Source organism: Poeciliopsis prolifica, unplaced genomic scaffold (assembly GCF_027474105.1).
Source record: "Poeciliopsis prolifica strain line A6 unplaced genomic scaffold, Auburn_PproV2 SCAFFOLD001, whole genome shotgun sequence".
In the NCBI taxonomy this organism is placed as follows: Eukaryota; Metazoa; Chordata; class Actinopteri; order Cyprinodontiformes; family Poeciliidae; genus Poeciliopsis; species Poeciliopsis prolifica.
Window position 1 is genome coordinate 16,823,124 of NW_026562376.1, and position 19,592 is coordinate 16,842,715.

Consider the following 19,592-nt stretch of genomic DNA (forward strand, 5'->3'; position numbering starts at 1 on the left):
CTGAAAATTGCCAAATTATTAATATGTTTCATGAAGGACCTTTGACTCAGACATAAATATATATTTTTATTATCCATTCAGTAAAAAATTACAAATAATAAAAAACTAAATGTGAATTTATATTATACTAGACAGTCATAACATATATAAGTTTTATCAGATCTAAATCTTGCAGATGGAATTGTCCTTCTAGACTCAACAGAGACTGTCAACTCACTTATTCTGTCAATCCTGCTGTTCAAACATTTGCTTTTATGAAAAGGGTGTCAAACAAGCAAGTGTAAAACCAACTGAGCTAGTCTATTAGCTAGTGACAAATGAGTCAGTCTTGCATGTAACTGGAAGCTTGAAGATGTTGCGGTGTCTTCTGTCAGTGTCCTCAAGATGTTGGTGCAGTGATGCTTCAGGAATAGGACTCTGCATGCATGACTTTGTACAGCAAAGTTTTATTACAAACTGCAGCCTAAGACAGCACCACCGAAACCCGAGGAAATCTTGGCTTCGTCAAAGTGAAATCCCACAAATCGCTGGACAGCATCTCTTTTATAGGGTTCTGATCAACAAAAAGGAAACATTATCACATACTGATGTTCCAGATATAAGCATGTTCAGGTCTTGGCTACTGCTTCTAGAGTTCATAGATTAAACTTGTTTTTCACGCTCAGTGTCTTTTGGCGTGACTGTTTCTCTCAAGTATTTCCAAAGAAGTCGTCCTGTTCAATCAGACACTACAATGTTCTCAACACTAGACAACCCTATGCCCTGGGCCACTGAAGCCACCAACTTCATCTTACAATAATCCATTGGTATACTTTACACAACAGTCTAAAGTTCACTGTTCCAGCTAATATTGGCATGAATCAATATTAATCAACATCCTTATGGAAATATTTTTAGCCTGTAATTGGAATTATTTTCATAAGTCTGTTGATTACTGCAATCAAAATGTCTTCAGTTATTATAATATTTGGTTAATGGCATGGACTTTAAATTTAACCCTGTAACTGTCACAAGGACACTTTTTTTGTGCGAAAGGTGGAGGGTGTTGTGAGGTGTCTGCAACTACACATTTATCTTCTCATAGTCTAAGTTTTTATGTTTATGCCATTCAGCTTTTCATTTGAAAATTGTCGCACAAGAGCTGAATGATTGGACCCATTACATCCAGCGTGCCTTCAAATTTTCTTGTCCCTCTCCTTTTCTGTGCTTTTTTTTTAAAAAAAATATATTTTTCACATTTTCTCCATCCATCTGTTTGACAGACCAGATATAGATGTTTGCTGTCACAGTGCAGAGGCAGCACTGAGTCACAGTAATCGCTTTACTGAAGCTTTCACCTGAGCTCTGCATGCCCTCGTGTTTGCCAGCAGTGTCACTCACTAATCTTTGTAATTTCTTTGAAAGATGTGTCCGGGGCCTCAGCTGTTTCCTCTTTATTTTTATTGCTGTCACACCTGGTGCTGTGGAGGATGGAAAAGAACAGATGACAGCAAATCTCTGACAGATAGAGAATTCAACAGAAGCTGCTGGTGCTTCATTTGCACCACAGTCATTGTAAACTCTTTTATAACATTTTTGAAGTCAGGCTTTTTTGGCATCTCAATGTGACATGAGATAAGGAATGGTCTGGCTGAAGGTTTAAAGTCAATATGTGGCTGTCTCACCTATAAGGCTTCAATAGAGAATCTAAACTGGTGAGGAGGTCTGACGATTCGATGATACTGCCCTCATATATCTACATACACATCACAATGGGACATGGCCAGCTAATGGGATGAAATTAACTCCGGACCCAGCCTTTTGTGCCGTCTGCTGGACTTTGAAGTCTATATGATGTTTAATCCTTACATAGTAGCCAACCAGAACGCCCTCCGTACTGTTCCTGCCTGTGCAGCTTACAATGTGATTGCGGAGAAAGATATGAAATAAACCTAAGTAAAATCCCACTGAAAGCCTAAATTTTTTCTCAGAACCTGTGAAACAAAATCTCAAAGTCAGCAGTGCTGAAAATAGATGAGAAATCTCATAAGAGCACCACTGTAAATTTTCCACAATCACTAGCCATTCAATATATTTTGGTATATTTTTATTATTATTATTATTGCTTCACTACTAATACAGTAACATCAATCACTACAGCAGTGCATCTTTATTTAGTACTCTGGTACTCCCTCGGTGACCAGCAAACAATGCAGCAGATGATAAAAACATTTAAAGTAACAAGATATTGTAAAATCTTTAATAACTGGTGACATGATGCAAACAACTACAACCTAACATGACATAGAGGCCATAGAGGCATTTTTACTTTTGTTCACTGTCTATTATGTGACTAGATATTTAAAATTAAATCCATAAGTTATTTCTGTGTAACATAGTATTTTTTAAAGTACAATCAGTGTTTCAAAGTTGTTGCATCGTAACCACAGAGTGCATGCTTTAATATCTCCCTTTGTTTCACCAACTTATTTAGCTGTTTGTTCAGTTATCATCTATGCACATGGAAAAGCTCACTAAGTGATTTATAATCAGCACATTGCGTAAAAATGGCAGAAAGAAGCTGGCATATAATTTAGGCATTTAAAGATGTCATTCCAAAGATTGACTCAATGAAAAGAATACAAAACTCAAAGAAATCTATATTTTTTTTATCTGCTCTTGTTTTATTGTGCTTTTGTTAGTACCCCAACCCACTTATCTCCCATTCCTGTTCCATTTGAGTCCTTATATTCCTCTCATCTTTCTTGCTATCCTTGTTATGTTCAGCTATATAATTTTGTGAGTCCTCCATCACATCTGGGGCTCTTTCTACCATGCTGAGCAGAAATTCTTCAGTTTTGTTTTTTTCAATACATATTTTTTTCTCTTCACAACCAATTTCTCAGTCTACTTTCCTGAGCTCTTTTCTTTCTTCTCTTCTTGAAAACATTCTGAAAAAAAAAATCAGGTGCTTTGAAAAATTGGAAAATCACAGTTATTTTGTACCATTGCTATAATTACCATAAACAAACAGGACCATTACAGAGAAATTTGCATTCCCAAACAGCCTCCACAAAGCTTTTTGTGCCACGTGTTTTCAGCTAAAATGTGCAGGACAGTGTGACTGTCAGAACGATTTTCTTTTATCCTCTATTGAGGAAAATCTTTGGGTGTCTGGTAATGAATGCTGGTAAGAAAAATTATATCAAATTACCTTAAACCTGTTTATTCCAAGAACCAAATTGCTGAGACGAGGGGAGAAATGTAAACATGACCGACTGACTCTCTGACGGTGGTTAATCTGATTGAGATTTCATTATGGCATCCACTTAAATTGCACAAAATAGACAAAATAGTAGATATGTGGCTGAATTTGCAATTTACTTTTGAACTGCTGATGTGTACTGGACAAAATGCAATGCAAAACAAGCGACTTGAGCTTCGATTCCATTATTTTGATTCTATTATCTTTGTGCAATTCACCAGACTAGGTGGCAGCACAGTGTCATAACAATGGAGATGCAAAATAAAATATAATGTTTTGCTAAGAACAACTTCATGGGACTTTTTTTTTGTCATCGCTTTATGTTTGACACAATAAATATCACAAAGTGTTTTGAATAACATTTAAATCCATACTTCCCATCCATGACCGACAGCTTTACAGTGTTCTTAGGTCTGAAAGCCTCATCTTAAGTCTTTCACACATTATTTTTTATCACTGTGGCCAAATAGCTCATTGTTTCTTTCGCATCTTAAAACACGTCTCTGGAAACAATTTGAAATGTTTTGGATGCCACCAATGCTTTTCATCACCAATACTTTATTCATCTCAGTTCAGAATTATACTCCTGTAGCAACTTTACTGCTGTTACATCTATATAAATTGCATAAGTCAAAACAAGTACCTTTATTTTTGCTCGTTATATTGAATACAATCATGATGTTCTCATGCAAAGACCTGTTGTATTTGAAAATAGGCCAAATCCAGAAAAGCTGAATAAATAGTTTTTCTCCTCATAAAAAGGTTTTGCTGCAGAAGGAAAAGTATCATTAGAATCTCTGTTATTGCTTTGCCTGAAACTGCTCCTGTCTGGATTTGTGTCCATTGCACATTGATTAATGCATTTTTGACTCTGTTCCTCTTGACTTCTTGTCACTTTGTTGGAACTGTTTTTTTATTCTTGCCCTCTGAAGAGCAATGTTTTTGTATTTGTCTCCATATCTGTCTCTGTGTGTGTCTTTCTGCCTGCCTGTATGTGACTATTTGTTGCTTGCGTGTGTGTGGAAGAGTGGGGTGAAGTCTGAAGCCACTGAAGCCTCAAAGCCCCAGGATGCTCGAAAGAGAAAATGAACACTCACTTGTTAAAATTGTTTTTGACCACACAAACTCAAACAGAGGACAGAACACACACATCCAGCCTGAACTTGTTTTTCTTCACTCAGCCTCAAAGAGAAGATTGTAACCTTCAGTCAACCAGATAAAAAGTTTTTCTTTCTGCATGTCTGAAAAAGTGTAAAAGATGGAGAAATAGAGATTGCATTAAAGATATTTATTGAACTGAAAAACTTTAAATTCTCTTCCTCTATAATTAACTTCAAGATTAGGCAAAATCTATAATTTTTTTCCTTTGTTTTTGACTGGATAATTTGTTGGGATTTGTAGTAATAGAAAGAGCGTGCTGCAGTACATAAAGTGGCTGTAATGCTCCAAAGAGAACAACCAGACTGGTGGGGGCACAGTGATGTCACCATGTAGAATCAGACATCTAAAGTAAAACACCTGAGGATCATTTTTGTCATGATGACACCCACTTTACCCACGCTCTTAAACCTAAGAAAATTGGGTTATACTATGCTGTCCTTGAATGAGATTTCTCCCCACCAGTCATGTCAGTTTTCATCTTTTCCCTGTGAATGTTTCATTTCTCTCACTTTGCGATTGTACATTTAGAAGCACATTGCACTACGTAACACCCACTCTTCACTCCATCTGTCTCTTTGCAGGGTGATGAAGTGCTGACCGTCATTAAAACCAAAGCTCAGTGGCCAGCATGGCAGCCACTTAACCTGTAAGTATCACACAATTTTCAAAACAGTGGGTGCTTCTGTACTTCTGAGATGAGATTAAACAGAAATATAAGTGACACATGTGTGAAATAGGAGTATTTATTTCTTGTTTTGCTGATTGAGAGTAACTTCTCCAACTCCAATATGCAGTGAAGGAAATAGGATCATGATATACATAGAGAGCTACTGGATAATTCATATTTCTGCCTCTGAATTTACTGCAGTGTTAAGCAATATGGGTATTTAAAGTTCTTCTGGTCTTGCCCAAACAAGACTTTGACATTAAATGATAAAATTAAGATATATTTTGACCTCTAAAATATGCTTTAAGCTAAGACAACAACAGCTAAACATCTACTGACTGCAGCGCCACAGTTTTTCTTGTGAGAGCATTTTGCAGACAGTTTTGAATTCAGTAATTGATGGTTAGCCGTTTCTCTTCCGATTTAATGAGAGCAGATTATTCCTTGATTATTTGTGGCCAAATGTCACAATAAAGTAAATTTGTCCTTCGGTAAGAGTGTGTCTGCTCATGTTGTTTGTCTGTAGTGTCTCTCGGTGGTGGTGGACTGGTGACATGTCCAAGGTGTACTCTGTCAGTAACAGCTGGAGATAGGACATGTACACCCCCACACGCGTACACACAATAAATTGATAGATGCAACAAGGAAGGCAAAGTTCTTCTAAGTTTGTCACCATGTGCAGTGTTTAGACTTATTTTGGACAGTCATTGAGGAGTGAAAACTGGTAAATATTTTTTACGTTAACATATATACAGTACAGACCAAAAATTTGGACACAACCTTCTCATTCAATGGGTTTCCTTTATTTTCATGACTATTTATAAGGCAAGAAAGCCCCTAGTTATTTGTATTCTTTTTAAATTATTGCAATATCAAAATATTTGTTGATGTTATATCAAAAGGTTCATTTAATGGCTTATTCATTAATTAAATTGTAACACTTTCAGTCCTTGGTGTTATTAATTGATATGAGCATCACATTATTGTCACCTTGGTGTTACCCTTATTCCTGCAGATTTGTCAGGAAGCTGTTTTTTAATGTAACTCTAATTGTCTGAGGACAATTCTCTTAATTGCATATGAGCACAGCAATAACAAATTGTCACTTTGTGTTTCTGCCAAAACTAAAAACTTATTAACATTCAGATTGAAATGATCTACAAGAGGCTGTAGCAGACCTCCTCAATTGTTGACACAAGGTTCTGAATGTATGGACTGAAACAAAAATTGAGCAATAAATATGGCTTTCCCCAGCAAAGGTTTGGGATTAACAAAAAAAATACATAGATGTACATGTTTTTAATTATTTTGTCCAAATACTAATATTTTAACTTTTTTCTATACCTAAGAAATTGCTGGTGTTGAGTGGTATCCTTCGACTTCATAATAAAGATTAGTTTAATCCACAGAAGCTAAACAATTATTTGCTAGTCTTTGTTGGACTGCTTAGAATGTGTTAGTGACTGAAAAACAAATACTAGTGGAAAGATGGGACTTGTGCTGCAGCAATTGTGCATGTATTTGTGTCTGTATATGTGTGGCATTTGGTAGGTAGGTGTGAGCAAACATGTTTTCATCTTGTTTAGCACAACTGAAGGTTGCGTCTTGAAGAAATGTGTTAATGTCATTTTTTTTTGTAATTTCTGCTGAAAAAAATAGTTGTTCACTGAACATTCAGAAGTCTGGACAACCTCGACTTTACTTTTGAGACAAACAAAGAAACAAATCATTATATTTTGAGAAATTACATGGACACGACTACAAAATTATTCAAAGCATATTCCAAGAAATAACAAGCACACAAACATGACTAAAAATAACAAAGAAAGTTCATCATCTGTAACAGATGATCAAAAGAAAAGTATGAGACACTTTATTTCTTTTGTTATGTATAAACCAGATAATGTGGTTTATACATGAATGACAGAATTAATCTGCATCATAAGTAGCAATTAGCACAATTAATAAGCAGAACATAGAAGTTGTTTGAATAAAGTTTCAGCTCAAGCACAATCAGCGAGCTATTGTTGTGCATGAATATCAATAAGCCTTATTGTTTTCTGATGCCATCGTTTATATGCTTGGTAAGTGGCATGCTGAATTGTTTGAATATTAACACACTGGCATCCTCTAGAATTAGTTCAAGAGCAATTAGAATCTTATCACGACTGCAACCCCGGAGGCTTTATGTGCACACTCACTTACACGCTGACACTTGTGTATCTTTCACTAAACATCTGTTTAATTGCCCTTCCTCGAATTGTCAGCAATTTGCGATAGCTTGTGCAACTCTCATTTTTATGAGTACCAGCAGTCACATATTTGTATGCACCTGCAGAGTCACACTCTCAAGTGAATCTGAAACATTGTTTCTATTCTGCAACTGCGTTTGCTGAGATGTAATGTTTTTGGGTTAGAATAAAAAGTTTAAGTCACTAACAAAAACTCTTGCAACCTAATTCCTGCCCACATGTCTCAATGCAATCTTGACTTTATGGCTGTGCAAGATGATTGCAGCATAATCAGACATTATAAGCTTTCGGTCAGCTATTTTGTGGATGCAATTATCAAGCAATTAGCAGTCTAACTGGGGTCAGAGGTGAAAACATGCAAACTTTCAAATTTGCATGTAATTAATTGAGATTCCAAAGATTTCCTGAACTTGAAAATGCTTATATATGAATAAGTTACAGGCCTGGACTAAGGTTTTGAGACTAATAGAAATTAAATTTTTCATTAACTCTTCTGTTTTAGGTGTGTTGTTTTGATCTTTGAGACACTTTATGCTGGAAAAAAAAAGTTTCAATTTCAGAATTGTTCCTTATTTTTGTGCAAAGATTGCAGAACTTGGTCTCGGACAATATTAGGATCCCTTATTTTGTTCATGAAAGTGTTTTTTGGCAAAATCTAAGTTGTAAGTACTTTCACTAGTAAGTGAACCCACCACTTTTGATGAGAGACAAACCCAGACATGAACGGCTTACTTACGGTCAGCATGATTCAGGACTTATGGTAATATTAACCTTTTCTATTCACATTTTCTTCTCCTAAGAGCCTGAAGGAGCCATCACCAGAAAAAGAACTTTATCCCAGTTCCTCGCTGACATTTCCTGGACCTTCTTGCAAAGTGTCAGCCTGGCCATGATGATTTTCTTGAAGAGAAGTGGCTTTTTTGCTGTTCCTTTTGGCATAAGGCCAGAATCCAAAACTCTCAGTGGTACAAGTGCGATTCCTGAGCAGTCTCTGCACTGACAGCAATTCGTTCCCTCAGTTGAGTCATCTTTAGAATATTTTACTTAGTGGCCTTCCTTGGGTGGCTCGACGTTTCTTTGTTGGAGTTGTTGATGATTCTAGGAAATGACTAATTTATGCTAAGTTGCACGGGAGGCACAATTATTGCCTGTGAAAATCTTTTGCTGTGAACTGATGATGATTTCCCTCTCAGGTTGTTAAATCAGAAATCAGAAGAAGACTGATTTCAAGCCACAAAAATCGAAATAGTCAGCTATTTTAAAAACAAGATTTTTAACAAGATTTTTTGGCACAACTTTACAATGTGTTTACATTGCACTTACAACTGTGGTATGAAAAGTGCTTTGACAAAGTGCAACATGTACAAAGAGCAGTTTTTAAGTTATTTTATTTCTCAAAGTAAAAAGGCATCTTAAACCAAGTCTGTTATATTTGGAAAAACGAGTTGCCTTTCCCCATGTAAATCGTAATTTATGTGAAATTTCCAATTTTATTTGAGTTAAATTTAATCCAGCCATGACTAGTGCTAAGATAAAACATTTCTGACTACAACACATTGGCTAAAATTTTAGAACACAGGAGGAAACATTCCCACTGACATTTATTGATGTGGAAATGGTTTCAACGCCAGCAAATCCAAGTAAATTTCCTTTATCTATTTACAGAAAAAGAAAACATGCAGGAGAACATTGGTAAATGTTCCCAGGAGTAGCAAGTCTGACAAGTATAAATTAATTAACAACTCATTTAAGAAGTGTAAATGATATAAAAAAGCATGTCAGTTCATCTCTAAACAGCTCCAAAAAATTGAAGGTTTTGCAATGGCCAACCCAAAGTCTGAATTTGAATCTGATCTCTGTGGTTTGACCAGAAGCAACCAGTTGTGTTTCATTACCCCTGAATGTGGTGAAAAAAATGATTGCCAGTCATGAGAAAAGCTTGATGGTACCTGCTGCCACCAGTGCTGACAAAACCAGTTAATAGATTTAGAAGGCAATTACTTTTGACAGAGAGTGTTAATGATTTGGATAACTTTTATTCCTTAATAAGTAAAATCATCATTTCAAAACTGCATTGTGTTTTTACTTCAGTAATTTCTGTGTGATGTTAAAATGTCTTTGATGTAAAACATTGACGCGTTTCATTTTCTCACCACCTACATCAGGAGAGCTGCTCCCTCGGCAGAGTTTTCTGTGGATCAGACCCGGCACCTTATGTCCTTCCTGACTATGCTCGGGCCCAGCCCAGACTGGAACGTGGGCCTGTCCGGAGAGGACCTTTGTACCAAGGACTGTGGCTGGGTCCAGAGACTTGTCGCGGACCTCATACCGTGGGATGCAGGCACAGACAGTGGTGTCACATATGAGGTACCATTTTGTGTTTCATTACATCTTTTTATGTCAGTGACTGAGAACTACCACATTAAGAAACCTGCAGGTGCCACAAAGAAGCATCTTGTTGACAATGTTGGCAATTTATAAAATCTGTCATTATGACGGTCAATTAGGAATCACAACATCAGTGAGGAAAAAGGGTCGAAAAATGAAACCTGGTCACATTAGAGACACATTACTGAAATCTTTGCTGTTCAGCGTTGCCATCACAGTGAAACATGAGGAAATAGACAAATGCTGTCACACAATTAGGATTTATCTTGTTAATGGTATCTCAAAATGCAGCCTTAGCATTTCTGTCCGGTTAAGGGGAACATTGCTAGACTTTAAGTCCTTTCCATTTCATTAATCCTGTTGTTCATTTATCCTGTGTATCCTGTTGTTCATTTGCTGTTGTGCTTGAGATTATTGTCCTGTTTTGAACCCAGTTTGAAGCAATTATCGGCTGTCAGACAGTTGAAAATGTTGGCTTACAGATGAATTTATAGTAAACTTGAGGAATGCAGAGTGGAAAAGTCCTGACAAGCCCATATCATAACCACTGCATCTGCATCACCATGCTTGAAAATGACTAAAACCTGTCTATGCAGATATTTTGAGATTATATTTAAATGTAGTGTTGTAAGTTATAGTCAGGAATCCCAACTTTGGTGTTATCGGTTCAGATTTCATTGTTCTGGATGTGTTTTGGTTCATTCAAACCACATTCTTCTTGAAAAGAAGTCTTCTTCACACAAGAAAATTAAAACAATTTACTGACTTCAATCTCTAACTGAGGCTTTTGGAGTGTCTGAGATTGTTATTGCATTTTTTAGTTATTTCTCAGAACATAGGGGTACATTTTCTCTGATCCTTTTTCCTGGGAATGGCAGCTGTTCTAAATGTTTTCCACTTGTGAATAACCTTTCTTACTTTATGTGATACAACAATCCCTCCTCTAAATTCATTGCAGTTGTCTGTTTGACCTGATGTGATGTTAACAGAATTAACATTTTATGTTTACTTAAGTTATTTGTATGTGATATTAAATGGAAGTTTACAACTTCCATAAGCGGCAACAAGGTTGGAATGTGTGTGCTTTATTTTCCCATGATTCTATATTAACTTATACTGAAGATCTTTTCAAGGACAGTCTACCAAACTTAAAGACTTTCTACATGTTACTCTGTACAACGATGGAAGGACCACAGGCAGTATGTCTAAATCAGTCTGTTTATAAAACACAGCATCCGAGTGCTTTTCACTTTTGCTTTCTGGTTCTGTGAAAGGCGTCTTTAGATTCTACAGTCATGGAATAAAAGAGGCTTATCCATATTCACCAAGTGTTTTGAGACAAGAGCAATTTATTTATAGCTTGTGTTCTCATGAATACGCATGGATCTCATCCTGCAGAGGAGAGATGGTAAATACTTTCCAAAAATCTCACTCACATGAAGCCAGGTGTGTTGTTTTTGAAAAGAAAAGTGTTTCTTCAGTATTCAGGGCTTAATTTTAGCCTTGTGAGCTTCTTGATAGTGTCACATCTGCAAACATTAGCACTCAAAGCAGGGAAAAGTTATTCTTTACGAAATTCAGTTTAATAGTAGAACAAAGACAAAACCATGGGATTTTATTTTCATTCTTCCTTAAGACTAATGTGAGTTTGAAGAATTTTTCAGGAAACACTTGTCTGTTAAATTATGTTTTCTCTTTTTGTGTGTTTTGTTAAAACCACCAAGTTACTCCTAGGCCTAACCAAGTCTTGGTACTTTTTAGACAGAGTGATAGTAATACGCCTGAGTCGCAAATTTGTAGATTTATTACTATATATTGCACTCTAGATTATACTCGGCCCTTTTTCTTTGACAAAAACCTTTTAAAAATTATCTAGGATCAAATTGATTGTAATAACCTCTACCAGGATTTATGTTTTAATTCATTTTGGTTCCTCTGTTGAACATTGTATGCTTTCAATTAATTTTCCTGTAAAAATAACTGAAGATATTGTTCATATTACTAAACAAAAATGAAGTGGGAGTCACAATGCAAAGCTATGGCAACATAAATTAATAACCCAAGTACCTGCTGATATTCCGGACACATTCTTGTTTGATTTTGACATCATCTTTGTGGAGCTACACTGGAGCAATCCTGCATGAATTAATGTCATGCATTGTTAATCAACCTCATAGCAATATTGTTATGGTTTAAAAAAAAATTCAATTGATGAAAAATATAAAGTTGCTAAAGTGTTTATTCATCCATAGTATTGATTAAAATGATGAAACATACCCAGTGATGCTGTATATTGACTTTAATACACCATGCAGTTTGCTGTCATTGATATTTGTCGCAGTTGTCTCTCTTATTAAAGCATGCAGAGATCAAATAATAAAACACCTGCCATCCTGGCTGGTAATAAAATCTATAGGGTATTGTTGCATTGAAACTTTTTTATTGACTCTGTTTGAAGAATCGTGACTAAGTTGTTCTCGTCATCTTGAGAAACAATGTCATTGTCCTTTTTTGAAAAGCTTGTTTTACAGTCATTCATTCCTTTTATGCTGCAATTGGAATAGTGTTCTTGTTCCATAAATAATTTCTTAGTTCTAAATTTCAGCTTCTTCTTTTTAATTACTAACCATTCTTTGTTTCAAATCTATACTCTCCTCTCTTGGGCATATCTCTTGAATATGAAATCTTATTTTGTATGCAGTTACTGATCTTTGCTTCTTGATTTCCTATTACTTCACAACATTTTACAGATCACTGACACTTTTTCCTTTTGGTTTTTCAGTCACCAAACAAGCCCACTGTTCCTCAGGAGAAAATCCGACCTCTGACCAGTCTGGACCACCCTCAAAGCCCCTTCTATGACCCAGAAGGGGGCGCAATTACTCCGGTGGCTCGAGTAATGGTGGAACGTATTGCAAGAAAGGTAAAATACTCACCATATACCTATATTATGCTACTTTGTCGAAGACATAGAAACTCAGCATTCATAACAAATGGTTAAAAGTGCACAAATATAGATGGTCTTTTGTTGGCATAGATCTGGTCCAACTTTGAAGGAGCCATAGATTAGACAGTGGGAATAACTTGACTTAAAAGCATCATGTAGGTGCTACATTTTCTGTGATCCTAATCAAATATTTCCTCCTGTTTACAGGGAGAACAGTGTAATGTGGTGCCAGACACCATCGATGACATAGTGGCAGATATTGGACAGGAGGAGAAGGACGAAGGTAAAGTAAATTGGACAAGCAGACATGCTGTTTTACAGCTGACCAGAAAGTGAACCATAACACAACACAGTGACTTTAAGATGTTTATGAAGTGTTAATTAAATAATTCAAGCCTTATTATTATGTGATTTTATATTTCCTTCATCTTCCTTCAAATGTCTGCATTTATATGTCCTTGTAAATTTAACATTTGAACCTGTTTATTTGAACCCTGGAGGCTGTGTTGAAAATGAGTGTTTTTAAGCTTGAGAAAGCAAACCATGCTTGTTGTAGACACAGCTGGTTTCAGATGGAGCTAAGATTAGAGGTCAAATAGTAACTTTATAGATTTTGTTGGCCTTTGGCTTCAACCTGCTGGGTGAAGCGGAGTTTGTGTTGTTGCAGAGCACCATCCCTAGTGCAAGATCCTTTCAAATACACCTAATAATGTCTTTTGATTTGAATATTTATATCCTAGTAGCACTGCATAGCTGGCCTTTGGAAAGTCATATCACTTTAAATGTTTCTACGTTTTTTTGTTTGTTTTTCTTTTACAATAAAACAAGAAAATAAAACTTGTATTTTACTATAAATACAAGGAAACAAAGTAGTGCATTTTTATGAAGCAGAAAGAAAAGGATATAGTAATTTGACAAGCAAGTAACTGCCTTCAGAAGTCTCCTAATTTACCCACCTGTTTTATTTATTCTCAGCATAAATACACCTGTTCTAAGAAACTTAGCTTTCTTAAACAACATAAATTGATGAAAATGAAAAATCAATAGCAAGTAACAAAAGAGATGGATAATAAAACAAGATCCCAAGGCATCTCACTAAGCATAGTTTAGTCCATCATCTAAACTTGAAACCTTAATTGACAGAGTGGGCAAGAAAGTATTGATCATTAAAGCAGCTGATAGACCCATTGTAATTCTGTACTCATTATAAGTGCTGTATTACATAAAAAAAATTGATTCAGCTGTGGACATGGGGAAAAAATGTTATTAGGTAAGATTGAATTTGGATTTGGGATCTGGACTGTGGTCATGCATTTGGATTCTTCTGCCCCAGTCCTTGCAGAGATGAGATTCTACATGAAACTGACCAATTCTAGTTATTGAGCAATATTTGACAGGTATAATGCATTCAGTCCAAACAACTCCTATTGTATTCTTTTTTATTCATATATATATATATATATATATATATATATATATATATATATATATATATATATATATATATATATATATACTATTTATTTATTAGTATTTAGATTTTAAAAATCTGTATGAAGAGAGTGTGTGAAACTGATGTAAAATTACTGTCTTTGTGTGAACAAACAAGCTCATTAGAGCTGATTAGATTCAATTTTCTACTTCTTTTTAGTCAAAGTATTAATATTTTTTGCAACCCACTGAGCATCTCGTTATTAAGAAAGTGATATGTAATATATTATAATATATTTCCTCTCATATCTTGGGCCTAATACCTGTTTTTACATGAAACGATTTTTGGTTGAGTGCAAGATTTTGCTCACAGGGCAAAAATCTTAGCGAGCATCTCCAGCTGTCTAATAAATTTCTTCCCCTTTGAGTCATGACCCATTTCCCTTTTTCCTGACTTTCTCTGTCCCTCTACATGTCCAGGATTTCTTTCTTGCTTCTATGTGGGATGACTCTAAAGAGGAGAGGTTTCATTCAGGCTGCTCCCTCTGGTCAGCCCAGACCTTTAATGCTTTCCCTCACAGAGCCACCCATCTCTCTTTTTAGCTTTTCAGCTCTTTTCTTCCCTCATTTCCCTTTGTCATTATGTGTTATCCCAGGGAACGGGGTCCATTTCGGTTCGTCCCTCCAGTCCTAAAGTATATTCACTCTCACCTCCTCCTCTCATTTTCCCTGTGTTTCCAAAGTCCCAGGAGAGAAATTTTAATTGAAGCTCATAGCCCTGCTGCTTCTCATACCTCTGCTTGAGCTGATAATTGGATGAGACATTCACAAATCACATTCGTCTTGTGCTTAGCCTGAGTCCCTTGCTGCTTCCTTTCTTGCCAGGATATGATTTGGGGGACTCTGGTGGTCTGCTATGCGCCGTACTCACATTTACACTCAGTGTTAAGTAATTTTCTTCATTCTCACGGCACCTGAAAGAGAAATCTGGCTCATTCACAGTGAGATAGATTATTAATCTGTTGAGATGCAAATTAAACTTCCCACATCGACCGTTTCACCCGAGGCTTTCCTCGAATAACAGGAACTAAATGAACTTAGTCCTTACCCTTTCATGATCTGTCCATCTGCCTCTATTAGATGACACACCGGAGACGTGTATCTATTCTGCCTGGTCTCCCTGGTCAGCCTGTAGCAGCGCCACCTGTGACAAAGGTCGCCGAATGAGGCAAAGGATGCTAAAGGCTCAGCTGGATCTCAGCGTACCTTGCCCTCACACCCAAGACTTCCAGCCCTGCATGGCGCCAGGATGCAGTATGGAGGGTAAGAAGGGACACACAAGAAATGCATATTAAGATTTTAAAAGAATGACCATTCTGAGGCAACTTGCTGTCCATAAGTAAAATGTATTTGCATATGGAACAGCTTGGGCTTACACTGCTGAAATACAGATCAGGATATTTCTTTATTTTCTCTCATTAAACTGAAGGAAAGCATTTTTTAATTCCCTTTTAATGGGGTCTGCTTTATCTTACTGAGCCACTTGGAAATTTATGAGATAGGCCCTGCTTACACTTGGCAATAACAAATACTAGCTTTAGCTGAGGAGTATTTAGATATTGTAGTAAGCTTAGATTTATTTAGAATGTATGCAGTTTAAAAGTTTTTTTTGTTTGTTTTTTTTGTTTCCTATGTTTGTAAACAAACAAGGCCAGACAAAGTCAGTCAAGGTTAACCCACAGTTTTTATCAAATTGCTATTTCACCTGTGTTCTGAGTTTAGTCTGGATTTGAAGTTTCCTTACCATGCCTAGTTACTTGTAGGCTAATAATTGCATAATAGGTCTATATTTTGACGTAGACTTCCCCATTTGGGAAACAACCTGAGCTTCATAATCTGTTGTACAAGGTTCAAAATTATTTATTTATTTAAAGTCCACATTTTTAAAAAAATTCCTGTTATATTTATCTGAAATAAAATTTTACATTTAAGTTTGACAAAAAAAAGCATAAACTAAAGAGAATACTTATGTAAGTTTAAAATGACTGTTTTCCTTGTCCTGTAAATTTATATAGAACACATTTCGATATTCTGTCCTGGTTTAAATTACAGCATAAAATACTTCTGTCTTTGGTAAAAAAAAAAAAAAAGGAGCTTTGTGGAATCCAAAAATACCTAGCTAAAAATATTATTTTTACAATTTATCTCATTTGGTTTTAGCAGAAGACCAACTATATGTTTTGAAGCACTTGAATACCTAGCAATGTCAGTGTAGTTTCCACAAATCATCAAAAGAGGATTAGATTTATGTTTTGCTTAAGCAGCTTACAGCAGCACTTTCTTGTGTTGTAATTATCTCAGACTTTGGGATGCTCATTCAGATTAATGTTCAAACTAGTTAAAACTATTTTAATGTCAGGCCTTTTTGAAGATGTCTTCAAAAAATGGTTTCTTTTCGGTCAGTACTTTAAATCCATTCTACGAATTGTCAACGCAACTTTGTCTTTTTGATGCAGAGGAGCAGATACTCCACTGAGAGCTCCTCTGTCTCCCTACCCAATCTCTGAAAGCTAACCTCAACCACCCTACGATGTAAGCAAAGTGTTTCAGCCACTTGAATCTGGGATCTCATTCTTTCACTCATCATGGCTTTTGGTCATAGATGAACTGGTAAATTGAGAATTTTGTTTTTTGCAATAGCTGTTTCTTTACCACAACACACGGGATCAACACCTGCATTACAATGGAGTCATGAGCCTCCAATTTGGGCATCCATCTCCTGCTCAATCTCACCATCTTTTGTGAACAAGACACCATAATACTTGAAGTCTTTCTAACCCTTCTCCATATCCTCTAAACAAGTGGGAAATCAGACCAAATTTTCAGTACGCTATAAGCAGCTTTTCAAGGATAAAAAGCTGATCTGCTGTCCCATGCCTTGGATGACATCAACAATCTTCCTTGTGAATATGCAACTTTTTTCCAATTACCTAGATTAAAGTTATTTAGAGAAGAATAAAAACTTGATCCCAAGTTATAGTTGTCAAACAAATGTGATTCTTGAGCGCAAATTGTCTGAACTTGCATAAAGCCTTTTTATCCATCCCAATGACTCAAAATGCTTTTTTATCAGATCAGGAGGTTTGAAAGACAACCACTATTCTCACTAAGACATGAAAACGAGAATCAGCAGCAATTTGACAAAAAAAAAAAATGTCCACAGTCCACAGATCTTTGAGGTGGATAGGCAAATAAGGAATGTACACGTAATGATGCATGGAGACTAATAATCACATAGTAAAGTTGTGCTGATTAGCCATTAAATCTCATCAGTGCTTCCAGGATCTCTAAACAGGGATTTTATTGTTTTCTGAGGATCAAAGAAATCAACACTCCATGTGTTCATTGTTTCATCAAACCTAACCAGAGCAAAAAAATAAAGTTAGGACTAATACACACAGCAGGAATGTTAAAAACACATATTTAATAATTACTCAGATCTCTGTTAAATTTCAAGATATTCACAAATTAACGTCAGCCTTTTATTGTGTTTCTCTTCTGAAATGTCAATAGTTAATTCCCAATTTGTCAAGTTGGTTTTCTTATCCTGCAAGGTAGAGATGATGATGCTGAAGAAACGCACACATTATCACAAAATGCCTGAAGTCTGCCTTTGTCCAATTTTTATTGAAAGCATCTGGAACAAGTGCTGAAAGGCAGTGTCTGTCTTCGCTGTCTCCTCAAGTCCTCAGTTTTCACTCCCAGGAAGTCTTTTAGTGATCAGACAAGTGAAACGGTTCAAGGCTAAAGGAGCTTCTCACAAACACCCACACTTCTATCCTCCACTACACACTTTATCGATGATTAGACCGCAACACAGATAGCTTTTTATTCCCAAGCACCTCTCCTTTGTTTTCATTTAGTGCTCCATTAGTGTGTGGTGGGAGATTGATAATTGTGGGGTCCATGCTGGGGCAGAATGGGAAACAACACTCAGGATGATTAATATTCCAGGGAAACACTCCGACTCTCTGGAGGCCCTACTGAGCTTGAGATACCTGTATCTTTTATTAATGATTCACTTAGTTCTGCTTTATTAGGCTGCAGCTGGTAAGCAACATCAGTTTGCTGGAAGTATACGACAGTCAAGTGTTGTTAGTCAAAGAAAGGCTCATTTAGGTTTGTCAGAGTTCATTGATCATTCCCGAAGAAAATCTCCAATTTACAAGGTCTATTCCCACATAATCACCTGCTTTTGACAGCCTCCCTATTTACACTTGTGATATGTTATCTATTCCTATCTCAGAGGGGTTGTTTCAGTCGAAAGCAGTTGGGGTTGTACAGTGCCTTTCCACAAGCAAATGAAAGTGGGGTCGACTTCTAGTGATGAAAAAATGGCAGAGCTGAGCCTCATTAAGCTTCGGAGGCTGCAGTTCACTCTTCAACTGATCCAAGCTGAGGTCATACATATTGACTTAGGCTCCCTCACGCCCTTGCTGTGAATAGGACAGTCCCTAAGGAAAAACAGGGTTGAAGTCATTTCTGAAAAGAGAGTTCTTTGAAAATGCTTCTTTAATCTTTGAGCTTAGTGAAGAGACTGCTATCCAAGCAACTGTGTGGAATATTCAATGTGTAGGGACAGGTGTCCTGCGACCAGGGGACGAGGCAGTCATTCCTGTCATGCAGCCTTTGAAATCGTTCAGTTCGAAGAGCGATTGACTGAAAATCTAAAGGTCCCTGGTGTGATCCTGGATTCCAGCAGCATGATGTTTGTGCTCTTTGAACCTGCATTGAAAGCATGGGATATGTTAGCAATTGATGATGACAAATGGGTTTGACTGAATAGCAAAGGCAAATAATGAACCAAAAACATCACAACTGCATTTCACATGATGATCAAAATGGAGATGTCAGATTCAGAGCTTTGAGCTTCGGGGTGTAATAACCATTTATCTCATGTGAGATAAATCTCTCGTATGGGATAAATGTGAGGCATTTAGCACAGTCCCCATTCAAGACCAAAATACCTTCAACTGTTTTTCAAACCTTTCTTTTAACCTGAGAGAGAGAAAAAAATATTGATCTGTATTTCCTTCTATAAACTACAGATTGTCCTATAGAATTCGAGGGATGAAAAGACTGAGGCACAGTGATATCTGTTTAAAGTTCTAAACAATCACAGCCAAAGTTCACTTTCGTCGGGGTGACGCGTGGTTCATTGCTGCAGCAGACAAATGTATATAGTGGGTACAATCCTCCACAAAACTGTTGTGGTTTTCATTCTGGACTTTGGGTCATTTACTGCATGTTTCACTCCCTGACCTTCTCCCTGTGAAGCTGTTAATCAATAAAGGCCATAAATGACACAAACTTGTTAAGTCTGTAGTGCAAGTACACGTCCACAGATATAAGAAGCATTTCACATGTATTCAGTAATTTAAACAGTTTGGTGATAACATTGCCTGGTTCTAAATTTTCCATAATTTTAAGATCTTAGGAATA

At 36.5% G+C, this 19,592-nt stretch overlaps 1 protein-coding gene across 1 annotated transcript in view; it reads left to right on the plus strand.

Annotated features, from left to right (window-relative positions):
* spon1b (spondin 1b) overlaps nt 1-19,592 on the plus strand; it is a 78,144-nt gene that overhangs the window by 49,339 nt on the left and 9,213 nt on the right. The window contains exons 7-11 of the mRNA XM_055034303.1: nt 4,987-5,051; nt 9,490-9,691; nt 12,495-12,635; nt 12,867-12,942; nt 15,231-15,413. Coding sequence (XP_054890278.1) covers nt 4,987-5,051; nt 9,490-9,691; nt 12,495-12,635; nt 12,867-12,942; nt 15,231-15,413 — 667 coding nt within the window. The remainder of the gene's footprint in view (nt 1-4,986; nt 5,052-9,489; nt 9,692-12,494; nt 12,636-12,866; nt 12,943-15,230; nt 15,414-19,592) is intronic.